The sequence below is a fragment of the Trypanosoma theileri genome (genome assembly GCF_002087225.1).
Source record: "Trypanosoma theileri isolate Edinburgh chromosome Unknown TM35_Tth_7_V1, whole genome shotgun sequence".
In the NCBI taxonomy this organism is placed as follows: domain Eukaryota; phylum Euglenozoa; class Kinetoplastea; order Trypanosomatida; family Trypanosomatidae; genus Trypanosoma; species Trypanosoma theileri.
The window spans coordinates 486779-499184 of record NW_021639849.1 but is presented as its reverse complement, the minus strand read 5'-3'; the positions used below and the strand labels follow the sequence as shown (position 1 = coordinate 499184).

Sequence of the window (12406 nt, the reverse complement as noted above, 5' to 3'; positions counted from 1 at the left end):
ATATATATATATATATATATATATATATATATATATATATATACCTTTGTGTGTGTTTATACATGTATCTTGGGAATAATGAAATGATCAAAGAGTAATACTTGTGAAGCCTCTGATAAGAAAAGGTCTATGGATACAGAGAGTATCTACTTGGATTATAATTCTCTTTTTTTTTCTTTTTTATTGCTGAGTGTTTTTGGTAGTATAACAAAGAAATAAAAAAAAAAAAAAAAGAACGTACATACAATCATATAAATAGAAATAGAAATATATATAATTCTTGACGGTGTTATGCCATTATGAATTACTCCATTACAAACTCTGTTCGTGGCGAAGTTATTGCGGCAGTGCTTTTGGCATTAGATTACCTTAAAGCCTTATTATTCCGAGGACGAACGACAATCTCTAGTAGTCTCTCTCTCTCATTTGTTTTGTCTATTCTTGCTGCCATTGTCAGTAGTCTCTTTGTAACACTAAGACTACGAGGGGCTTTTAGAAAAAGACTCCAACATCAACAACAACATCAACAAGCAGAAGAAGAAATTCAGCATTCTTCTCGTATGAAAAATCCTCTTCAACGGGGTATTAATAATTATAATGGTAACAACAATAACAAGAACGAGAACAAGAACAAGAACAACGGTAATAATAGCAATAGTAATAATGCCAGAGTAACTGACAAGTATTCCTCTGAGAGAAGGGATGAGTTTTTTAGCTCGTTGAGAGACTCGAAACAGGAAGACTTTGATGCAGATGGTCATGTTCAGATGCTATTAAAACACTTTCGATCTTCTGCAACCGCCGTTTAGTACTGATTAGAGATTCATGGTGTATTCATGAAAAAAAGAAGAAAAAAAAAAAAAGACCGGCGTTGTTCCATAGCTAACTCTTCCTTTATTTTATTTTTTTTTTCTATCATCCTCCTTTTGCTTTTTTTTCTTTTTCTTCTTCATCATATATACATACATATATATACACAAACATTCTCTTTTTCGTTCTTCTTCTTTATTTTTTTTTCCTCTTTCTTTCCTTCTTTCTCAATCCCATAGACACTCACACATTTACACAGACATAGACTGTTGTTGTAGTGTTGACATTAATGGACTGCACAGCCCCGCCCCATGGCGAAGGCATGACTCTCACGCTCTGCGAAAACGATCTCTACGCTGTTGGTCCCTCTGAAATTGCCATCAACACTGCCGTCAGTCATCCCGAAGTGTTATTCACTATGAGAGTTGCCCGTTTACATCCCGAGACGCGTGTGTGGACCATAACTCCCTGCACGGGTGCTGTTCCGCCCGCACACCGCTATCACACCGCTGTTTTCTTTGCCCAACATCTTCTCGTCTGCGGCGGGGAGCCACTCACTCCACACGCACACACACAATCAACCCTAATGCCATACTATGAACTCGTACTGGATACGTTAACGTGGATGCGTGTAGATACATTCGGAGCTATCCCACTGAACCGTTCTCATCATAGTTGTAGTGTTGTGGGTGAGAGTATGATTATATTTGGTGGTAAACCCATCGTATGTGATGCTCGCAATCATAATGATGCTTTAACAAATGAACGCATGGATGCGTGTGATCGTGCCGGTTTCTATGATGTCTTTGTGCTCGATATTGTCTCACGTGTTTGGCGAGCCGTTCAGCCGTTTGGACCATTACCGCAATTGTGGGGTCACTCATCTGTAGTCTACGGCGATACGCATTTGCTGGTCTTTGGAGGTCTTGACGTCTCTCAAAGGAAGACGGCAGCCATCAGTAAATATAAAAGTCAACACCACCCGCATGATCCTCCTATTGCGAAGGTCTCAGGTGCTCTTTATGTATTGGATGTGCATGAAATGTCATGGCGAGTTGTTTTACCAGAAACTGAAAAGGGGGAAGAAGAAAAGAAAGAAGATTTAATACCATTATGGATGCAGCTTCCACGTGCTATGCATACGGCTCTTGTTGATGGTGATAATATGTTCGTTATTGGTGGATTTCGCGTTGACACACATGGGAAAATAGTTCTCTTAAATGATATGTGGATATATAACATCCTTGAAGGGACATGGAATGAAATGGAATTCCAACTTCCCTTACCTCCAGCGTTAAGACGACCTTCGAGTATGTACGAATCCCAAATACTAATTTTACCAAATATGAATTCCTTCTGGTATCTTGATGTACACAAACAAGCAAGAGAACATGTATGGCGTGAAATCCCCACAACATGCGTTACCATTTCTGTACAACCAGCAACAGCAACCGCAACAGAGATTGGTAGAGCTGAAGAGTATAGTGAGATACTTAACCCACGACACTCTAACAATGGGTATGAGATTCCCACTTCTCGTGAAGAATATGAAGACTTATCATCACCCAAACCATCAAGGGCTGTACAATTTCTCCCTATAAAAAAATTAAACTTGATAATAGATGAAATTCATAAACTTCAGGAAATTGTAGTTTCACAAAAGAATACAGAGACTACAGTTTCAAACGAAACAGAAAAGTCAATGGTAACGACAACTCCAGCAGAAGCAGGAAAAGTAACAGAAGAATTAGAAGTAGTAAAATCATCATCAGAGCAGTTTTTGAAGGATGAAGAAAAGAAAAGACTTCGAGAAAAGGCGAAACAATTAAAAAAGCAAAAGGAACGTATAGATCGATTAACTGAACGCCTCTCACAGTTAATAGAACATAAAAGATTGAATGAAATCAAAGAATCTACTGTTTCTACTGATCTTAAACATCAACAAAGTGATGAAAAGACGTTTCAAGAAATGAGGCCATTTGAAGAGGTAAAGGATCCTTTTGAGTATGAATTAAAAAATAATGGGCAACTAGAGAAATCCTCAGAGCTCTTATTACCCTTGAATGATATGATCTCATCCGAACAACAAGAACAAGAACGAGAAGAAAACCAAAAAGATCAGCAGAAAGATGTTAATAGATCTTGTTCCAGTCAACCCGAAGACTCTGATCGATGGTCAAAACTTATCGAAATTATGAATCAATCCCCATCACGACCCTCTGAAAGAGCGTTTCGTGCAAGTGTTATTAGTCTGTAGAAGTTTTTTTTATTTATTTTTAGTTTTTGTACCTTTGTAGGACATAATGTTATTATCGTTTTTTTTTTTCATTCTTTTATGTTTCATTATCATTATATTACCTCTCTACTATTTTTTTTTTCGATTTACCGGATAAAATGGAGTCACATTTTTTTTTGGCTCCCCATCCGTGTGAGTCTGTATTCGTCGGTTTTTATGTCTATCAATCTCATTACAGGAAGATCCTGTTTTTTTTTTCTTTTTTTTCTTTTCTTTTCTTTCGTGTGTGAAGAAAAAAAAAAAAAAAGAACATGAGATAGCGAGTGTCTGTAATGAAGGTAAGAAATCTCATTATTAAGAGAAGAATTTGGGAAGAGTGTGGATCCTCACTACCGGAAGAGCTATAAAAAGAGTGCTTGTGATTTTTTTTCGTTAATCAAATAAATGTATCTGTTTTTTTTTTCTCGTTTCTTTTTTTTTTGCTTTTCCTTTTCCTTTTCCTTTTCCTCACTAAAAATTTGATTTGCACTTCCTCTTGAACAGCAATAGGTAAAGGAGAGATAGTCGTTAAAAGGGTAGAGAAGGTGTAACACCAAAAAAGGTGGCTGACACAAAACAAAAGTACCTGTAGAACCACTTGTTCGTTCTCGGTAGGGTTGGGAAAAAAGGTGCGAGCGCTCCTCAACGCAAAAAAGAAAAACAAAACAAAAAAGAAGAAACAAAGTAATAAACGGCACAGAGGTGTATATATATATTTTTAAAAAAAACAAACAAACAGACACAAAAAAGCGAAGACGAAGTAATAAGAGAAGAAGAAGAAAGAAAATAATAAAGGAAAAACGGAAAATCGAGAACCGTAGAAAAAAAAAAAGAACTATACACACACACACACACACATACAGACCGAGAGACAGAGTTAGAAAGAGAAAGAGAGAGAAAGAACGATAAATAGAAAAAGAAATAGAACAAAAAAAAAGAGAGAGAGATTGTATAAATATTTGTATATATATATTTATACATATACGTATATATATATCTATATAATATATAAACGCATCCTGACATGCTACACGACGACACTGCTGTCGCTTCCACTTTGGCTGCCCCTCGCGGCAGCACCAGTGGTGTAGACATCGCCGCCGTCACCCCGTCGGAGGACTTCTCGGGCCTCCCCATCGAGTCGCTGCTCACCCACGCGAGTTGGCGGGCGCGGCGGGCGGGCTTCGAGCGGGTGCGGGATGCCCCGGCGCCGCACAAGGCGCTCTTCCTCGACGAGGCGAAGCGACTCGCCGGCGAAAACAACGCCGCCGCGCAGGAGGCCCTCTTCGAGGCGCTCGCCGCTTTGGTGCCGGTCTGCGACGGCAGCGAACTCGAACTTCTCGCCGCCGCCCCGCTGCGGGCCGTTCTCGAGCGCGGCATCACCGGTCGCCCCCGCGCCGCGCAGGCGAGTGCCGCCTTCGTCTCTGAGCTCGTCGAGGCCGGGCAGCAGAACGCCGTCTTCGACGCCCTCCTCCCGGTCTTCGCACACAAAACACCGAAGAATCGTATGGCCGCCGTGCAGCTATGCAGTCATATTGTAGGGGAGTTCGGTGTTCAGGGAATTCCCACAAAGGCTATTCTTAAGGCAATGCAACCACTCTTTAATGATGCGAACGCACAAGTGCGAAAGGAGGCACTCTCGTTGTGTTGTCAATGCTATAGGTTTATTGGAGCAGGTATTAAGAGTTTTCTCACAGATCTTCGTGATGTACAACTGCAGGAACTGGAAAAACTTTTTGATGATGTGAAGTTGGGAGAAAAACCACCAAAAAGTATTCGAGGTCAAACACCTTCTACACCATTAAAACCAGCAGCTCCTTTGGTATCCTTATCTGGTCATGGTGGACCTTCAAATGATATAGATGATGAAACTTATGAAATATATGATGAAACACCTGTGTTAACGAAACTTCCACGTGATTTTTACAGAGTTACATTAGATAAAAGTGCCAAATGGCAGGATCGTGTTGCTATGGTGCAAGATCATCTCCTTCCACTTATTAGCGCTCCAAAAATTCGAGTAAAAGATGATTATCATGAACTTGTAAGTTTAGTTCGAGAATTACTTTTGGACCCTCAAGCTCCTCTTATGTTAATGGGATTTAAGTGTATTCAAGAATTAGCGAGAGCATTACGAGGTTCATTTGCTCCACATGCACGTTCTTTATTAAGTCCTTTATTTGATAAAATGAAAGATAAAAAAACAAGTGTAGTAGAACATATTACAACAACTCTTGAAACTCTTATACGTTATAAATGTATTACATTGGATCAATGTCAAGATGAAATTGAACTTACTACTCAAAGTCGTGTTCCTAATCAACGTTTAGCGTTAGTTCTTTGGCTTACACGACTTATAGATAAATTGGATCGAAATCAATTTAATCGTCTTTTTCGTGCTCAAAATATGTTATGTCGTCTTATGAATGATGAAAAAGTTGAAATTCGTGAAGCTAGTTTTACACTTGTAGCTAAATTAATGGCTAGTTTTGGAGAAGCAAATTTTCAGAATCTTCTTTCCTCTCTTGATGAAAAACAACGTGCTAAACTTGCTGCAGCTATTAATACTACAGCAAATGTTCTTTGTACTCCTACAGGCTCTCCAGCAAAGAAAACTCTTCGTACAGAAAGACGAGAAGGATCAATTTCTACAAATACGAGAAGTCTATCTATTGGAGCTCCTAGTTGTAGTAATTCATCACTTAATACAGGTAGAGGAAGACGTCCGGCTTCTGCTATGCCACGTCGTTCTTCTCCTGAAAGTCGAAGACATACTCCATTATCTCATCATCATCATCATCATAATGTAACTTCAGATGATTCAGTAACACTTGAATCTTCTTTACCATCTAAGGATGAAGCATTTCGACGTATATTAGGATTAATGAATGGTGATGTAAACGTCATTCCTTTACTTCGTTCAAAGGAGTGGTCTAATCGATATAATGGTGTAATGAAACTACGAGCAATGATAGATGAATGGTCTAATGAAGAGTGTACAAAAAATTTAGATTATGTGGTTGTTTACCTTCGAGTAGATCCAGGATGGAGAGAATCTATATTTCAAGTTTTACAAGCTATGATTGGAATATTTCAAGAACTTGTAACTCGGGCAACATCTGTAAGTCCTGGAGCCAGCTATGCGATAATAGCAGGTTGTACATCTAGATTTAACGAACCAAAAAATAAAGTAGCTATTCGTGATTTATTAACTTTCCTTGTAAAAAGTCAAGGAGTTTCTTTTGTAGTACGACATATGATTGGGGTATTAGCCACTCTTAAATCTGCAAAACTTATGCAAGAATGTAATGAGTATATAACTCAAATACTTCAATTATTTCCAACATCTCCTGTAGATGCTAGAAGTATAGTAGAGTATTTAAAATCCCATTGTTTGGATCAACATTCTCCTCCTTTACGAACATCTGCTATAACTTTATTAGCAGTTCTCAGACTTCGTACAGGTCCTGTTGTAGATAGTTATCTTGGAAATATTAGTCCAGCTATACGTAGTGCATATGAAGAAGCTATTGCACATCATAGTTCTATGGTAGAAGAAGAACCTCGTCGTTCTATTGGTTCAGAAATACAAAGAGCTCCCTCACCAGTTTCTCCTTCACGTGTACATAAAGTACAAGGTAAATCTCCTTCAAAAGCATTTAATCAAAGTAGAGCTGTTGGATTTTCTGCTTCTTTAAATCCTAATACAGATGGAGTAGTAGTAGGAGGAGATGGTTTATCTCGAAATCGTCATTTATCACAATCTCTTGGAGAAAATGAGGATAATTTAGGTAGAGTGGATGTTTCTTCTCAATTATTACCTTTAGCGAAACAAATAACAAATTCAGTAGATTGGCGTATGCGATTAGATGCGGTAAAAAAAGTTGAAGAAATTATGTATGCAAGTAACAAAAGGATTGCAGCAAATGGAACAGTAGAGATACTACGAGCCCTTCGTACTCGTTTTGATGAAGTTAACAAAAATTTTGTAATAGATGTATTACGAACTGTTGCTTTAGTAGTAGAATCTGCTGGTCTTGCTGCATGTCGTCCAGCTCTCAAAAGTATTTTACAAGGTGTTTTGGGAATGTTAGGTGATCAAAAAGTAAACTTACGTGAAGAAGCAGCTAATGTAGCATATCGTGCATTAGATTGTCTTGGTTTGGAAACTACACTTCAATGTATGTTAAAACCCCTTACAGCAGAATCTCATACTTGTAATCAAATAGCATTGGAATTAATTGAACGTGGATTTCAATTAGAACCAGATGCCAATTTACCACGTCCAGTTATTAATTCTCTTGTACCTGCTGTTGTAAAACTTTGTCTGAGTCGTATTCTTGAAGTTCGATCTGCGGCAGAACGTGTTATTGGTTATTTCCTTCCTATTGTTGGAGATGAGGCTTTATTACGTGCGGTGCATACACTTCGGCCGGCGGAGCAGCAAAGTGTAATGGCGCCTATTGAACGTCAATTACAATTATATCTTCGTAATGGTAATGAGGAGGATGTTCGGCATGTCTCTACACTACTTACGATAAGTTCATCCTCTCATCCACCGTTACTCCCTACACCACGTTCTCCACATTCCCCACGATCTTCACGAACTGGAAGTAAAGATATGAGTATAAGTCAGAAAAATATGGAACTCCCACTTGTGCAGTCTAATAATATTCAACAATCACAACAACAATCACAACAACCATATTCAGGAATGGTAAGAACATCATTGGTAAAAGAATCACAAACATCATCGACATCAATGTCGATATCAGGATCAGGAGCATTATCTGCAATGACTCATGGATCTGGACCTACTGGAACTACTATAGTTCCTGCAGTACAAGCTGTTCGTTCATCAAGACCTCATATACACAGTGAAGAATTGTTATCTATACAAGAAATTATGGTAGGACTTCGTTCTGCTTCTTCTACAACGGCATCTAATGCATGTAAAGAATTTATGGAGCGACTTCAAAGTGGAGAAGATTGTGGAACCCCTGAAATGATTCAAGTTATGGTAGAACGTCTTTATGAAAATACCAAAAAACTTGATGTTGAACTTGCTCTTAAATTAATTGAATGTCTTAAGACTATATTTGAAACCCCTCGTTGTGCCCAACGATGTCATAGTAGTCTTCTATTTAGGATGTTAGGTATGATATTTGATTGTCTCCTTTCAGAGCCTTTTTCATTACAGGAAAAAGTTATTAAGGCTCTTAATAATATGACGCTAAAACTACTTGAAGGTTGTCCTGGTAATGATGTGTTTAGCGCTTTAATGTCTCGTATGACGAGGTATTCCACAACGTATATTGAAACTGGTAAAAAGACCGATTTAAAATATATTCAAGTAACTGTGAAATGTCTGATGCGACTGGATTTTAATACCGTCTCTCCTGATAATGTGATATTATGCTGTCATGAATATTTACTTCAACATCCTCCCAGTGCTTTCCGAAATTTGGATGATCTTTCTATTCGTACAGTCAAAACAGTATTACAAGATCTTTCCCTACGCTGTGGACAACCACTTCTTGGTATTGCGGAACAACTGGTGGGAACACAAAATCTTGTTACGCATTTTATTCGAGCTTGTCTTGAAAATCGAGAACGAGCATTACGATCAAATAATGGGAATGATAGGGAAACAACAATAGATAGCAGTAGACAGCAAAGACAACAACCACAACCACAACAACCACAACAACAAACTCCTAATCGTCGTAAGAGTGTTCATGTGGATCCACATGCCCCACCCACATCTGCGGGTTATCCTTCTTCCCACGTTGTTGTCATTCCTTCTGCGGTAACAGAAAAATCCGTCGCAACTATATTTAACCGTATTCGTAATCATTTGACATCTAATCAAGGTATTGAGGAGTTATATACATACCTGAAACAACATCCTAGAAGTGCTGAATTTGATCAACAATTTCAACGATGCTCAGAGGCATTTCGTTCGTATATTAAAAGAAAGATGGAACGTCAAATGGCAGAAGATGTCGCAAAACCTGAAGGATTTGTGCTTCCTGAAATTCTGCGGTTAACGCAGTAAAACTGCTCCTTCACATCCCCAGTGTAATTGTAGAAGGGTAGAATAGAAGTGCGTAACGTATATATATATATATATATATATATATATTTATGCATGTGGGTTGTGAAAAAGAAAAAGGAAAAATAGAGGAAACAAAACACAACAAAACAAAAACAAAAAAAGAAGGAGCTGAAGTGAATGAAAATGAAAAGGGAAGAAGAACACTAACAATAAAAAAGAAAAAGAAAAAAAGGATGGGGGGATTCTATATTTTTCGCTCACCATTTTTGTTTTTTTTTTTTTTTTCTTTTTCTTTCTTTTTTTTCCATCCGAGTGAATAATCATTTATTGGTGGTTTGTGGCGTATTTATTGTAGATATCTTTGTTTTTTTTTTTCCGTCTTCCTTTTTTTTTCTCTCTACATAATTGTTATCCATTTTCTTTGTACGTCTGTGTTTGGCTGTGTATCTTTGTATATTTTATAAGTCTTGTTCACTCTGGAAGTGACCATATGTGTTCTTCGCTGTTATTCTTTCTCTCTTTGTTTGCTTTCTACTGTTTTTTTTTTATTTTTTTTATTCGACTCTATAGCAGATAACTGAGGGTAAGTTTGCCCAAAGGAAACAACAAAAGAAAAAGAAGAAAAAAAAAAAAGATCAGTTAAACGATACACAAAGCTCAAAATGCCACCAAAGCGTACAATTGGCAGTGACAAGAATAATGTGGAAACAATCAGTATACAAAATGTAAAGCGAGATCAACAACTGGAGCCCACCAGACTCGATCGTAATAAGATAAGAGGTAGTGTGATGTTGGTAAATAACCCAAATGATGAAAGATATGATGTGGAGGATGCGAGGCCTGTGCCCACACCGACGGGCGTCGATACACCGCAGCTGCAGATGGGAGAAGCCGTGCAGATGCTGCACAACAATCCAAATGATGAGAGGGTGCCAGTGAATGATGGAATTAACATCAATACACCACGTGCAGAGAGTAAGGAGAGAAGTGAGTCTCCAAAGGGATTTATTGTGCGCAAAATCCGATATGAGAGTAAGGAGAGTAGTCCGTTGCCAAGAGGATTTATTCTGAGAAATGCCCCATATGATGAGGCTATTCCTCTCTCGGCGAATGTTAGTTCTATAGGAACACCTGTAGATCTATGATGTGCTATACGTGCTTATTATTATTGATGTCCTTAGTAATAAAGATGTGCTTTGATTTGATGTTTTTTTTTTACCCCTTTATTTACTGTTCTTTTTTTTTTCTGTTCGTGTTTTTTTATTGTCAATGTTCTGAGAGTATTATATTATTTTCGCATGAAAAAGGTGAGTGGTTTTATTTTCTCTTTTTATATACAGTTTATTTATTCCCTCAATAGTCATTGTAGAATGTATGTTTGGCGGGAATGTGACCATGTGTTCAAGTAGAAATGTGAAATTGTGCATATATATATACCTGTTTTTTTTTTTTTGTTCTCTTTTTTTTTTGTTTTCCTTCCTCTTATTGTTTAAATTGTATGTTGGAACAGTAGTAAGACAGCGCGGTATTTATAACGATATTTGACGGCATATTATGTCTTTCTTTTTCTCCGCTGAAATGAAAGTAAGAACGGGTATATCTGTCTTTAATGGCCCTATAAAAACTTTTACACTGTTTAAGACTTTTTTGAATCTTTTTTTTTTATTTTGATGTTCTTGTTTTTCTTCTCCTCTCTATGTATATGTGTGTTTGTGCAAGTACTGTTCTACGTATTATCAGTTTTCCTTTTTTCTTCTTTTTATGTTTTGATGTCAAAAGATATTTAAGGATAAATAAACCTAAAGGAAACAAAAAAAAAAAAAAAGAAAGCAAAAAAAGATAAAGCAAAGGGATCAATTAGAGTACGCAAAAGCTCAAAATGCCACCAAAGCGAAAGATCGACAGCGAAGACGATACCGAAGAGGTTGAATCCACAGATGAGTCTGAAGTGACTAGTAGTGAAGAACAGCAGGAACACACACGCTCCGGCAGTGAAGAGGGAACCGGCAATGTGATGTTGGTAAACAACCCAAATGATGAGAGACATAATGTGGAGGACGCGAGGCCTGTGCGCACACCGACGGGCGTCGATACACCGCAGCGCCCGCAGTCTCCTCTACCGCCCTCGCAGCTGCAGATGGGAGACGCCGTGCAGATGCTGCACAACAATCCAAATGATGAGATGGTGCGAGTGAATGATGGAATTAACATCAATACACCACGTGCAGAGAGTAAGGAGAGAAGTGGATCACCAAAGGGACTTATTTTACGAAATGCCCCACATGATGAGGCTATTCCTATTTCTGCACATGCCAGTTCTATAGGAACACCGAAGAAGGAAACCCCAAAGACTCAAATTCCAATGGAACCTGAGGGAGAAGAAGAAAGCACAGAGGAGGAAAGTGAAGAACATGCTGGGGGATTCCGTGGATATGCTAATCAGAGACCAGATGCTATAGATACAGAGACGGAAACTGCACCAACTATAATACCGAACCTTGAATACAAACCGCAGGATTATGCTAAAATAAATGCCAGTGCTAGCCGAGAGATGCAAGAACTTTTTAAACATATTTTGGATTATCAACCTGTTATACCAGAACTTCCAGCAAAGTTACGTCCATTTATACCGGATTATGTTCCATCTATTGGTGATCTTGATCCCTTTTGTAAAATTCCTCGACCAGATGGTAAACCAGACGGTTTGGGTATTTATGTTTTGGATGAACCCTCCGTATCTCAGTCTAATCCAGCGGTAGTATTATTGGAACTCCGTGCAACTAATATCCACTCTAGTGGTGGTTTGGCGGAGGTGGTAGATTCATTTGAAGATGCTGCTAATCGGCCGGAAGTTATTGATCGATGGATTGCAGATGTAAAGAAAGTACACTACAAGAAACCATTACCTGCAATAAATTATCAAAAACCCATGCCTGAAATAGAATCTTTACTGCAGGTTTGGCCCCCGGAGTTTGAAGAAGTTCTTAATTCAGATCTTCAATTTCCTCCACCGCATATTGACCTTGATCTTGATCAATACGTACGTACTCTCTGTTGTATTTTAGACATTCCAACGTACAATTCTCTCATTGACTCTTTGCACGTTATGTTTACTCTTTACCAAGAGTTCAGGGCCAACCAGCACTTCCAGCATGAATAGTAGCAAAAAGAAAAAAGAAAAAGAAAAACTTCTTTTTTCTGTTTTTATTTATTTATTTATTTGTACGCTTTGGTTATTGTTTTTTTTTTTTTTTTTTTTTTTT

General features: G+C 38.1%; 5 protein-coding genes across 5 annotated transcripts; all 5 read left to right on the top strand.

Moving 5' to 3' along the window:
- Positions 1 to 299: 299 nt before the first annotated feature.
- On the top strand, positions 300 to 809 carry TM35_000073270 (uncharacterized protein; the record flags this gene model as incomplete). The annotated part of the gene is made up of 1 exon (XM_029023773.1): positions 300 to 809. One exon carries the CDS (start codon positions 300 to 302, stop codon positions 807 to 809), a length of 510 nt encoding a protein of 169 aa, XP_028884969.1.
- Positions 810 to 1099: 290 nt separating this feature from the next.
- TM35_000073260 (uncharacterized protein) lies at positions 1100 to 3067 on the top strand (the record flags this gene model as incomplete). Its single annotated transcript, XM_029023772.1, has 1 exon — positions 1100 to 3067. The coding sequence occupies one exon, from the start codon at positions 1100 to 1102 to the stop codon at positions 3065 to 3067; it is 1968 nt and encodes a 655-aa protein (XP_028884968.1).
- A 1042-nt stretch (positions 3068 to 4109) lies between these two features.
- On the top strand, positions 4110 to 9143 carry TM35_000073250 (XMAP215 family protein; the record flags this gene model as incomplete). The annotated part of the gene is made up of 1 exon (XM_029023771.1): positions 4110 to 9143. The coding sequence occupies one exon, from the start codon at positions 4110 to 4112 to the stop codon at positions 9141 to 9143; it is 5034 nt and encodes a 1677-aa protein (XP_028884967.1).
- A 662-nt stretch (positions 9144 to 9805) lies between these two features.
- TM35_000073240 (uncharacterized protein) lies at positions 9806 to 10288 on the top strand (the record flags this gene model as incomplete). The annotated part of the gene is made up of 1 exon (XM_029023770.1): positions 9806 to 10288. The coding sequence occupies one exon, from the start codon at positions 9806 to 9808 to the stop codon at positions 10286 to 10288; it is 483 nt and encodes a 160-aa protein (XP_028884966.1).
- Positions 10289 to 11022: 734 nt separating this feature from the next.
- On the top strand, positions 11023 to 12303 carry TM35_000073230 (uncharacterized protein; the record flags this gene model as incomplete). The annotated part of the gene is made up of 1 exon (XM_029023769.1): positions 11023 to 12303. One exon carries the CDS (start codon positions 11023 to 11025, stop codon positions 12301 to 12303), a length of 1281 nt encoding a protein of 426 aa, XP_028884965.1.
- Positions 12304 to 12406: the final 103 nt, after the last annotated feature.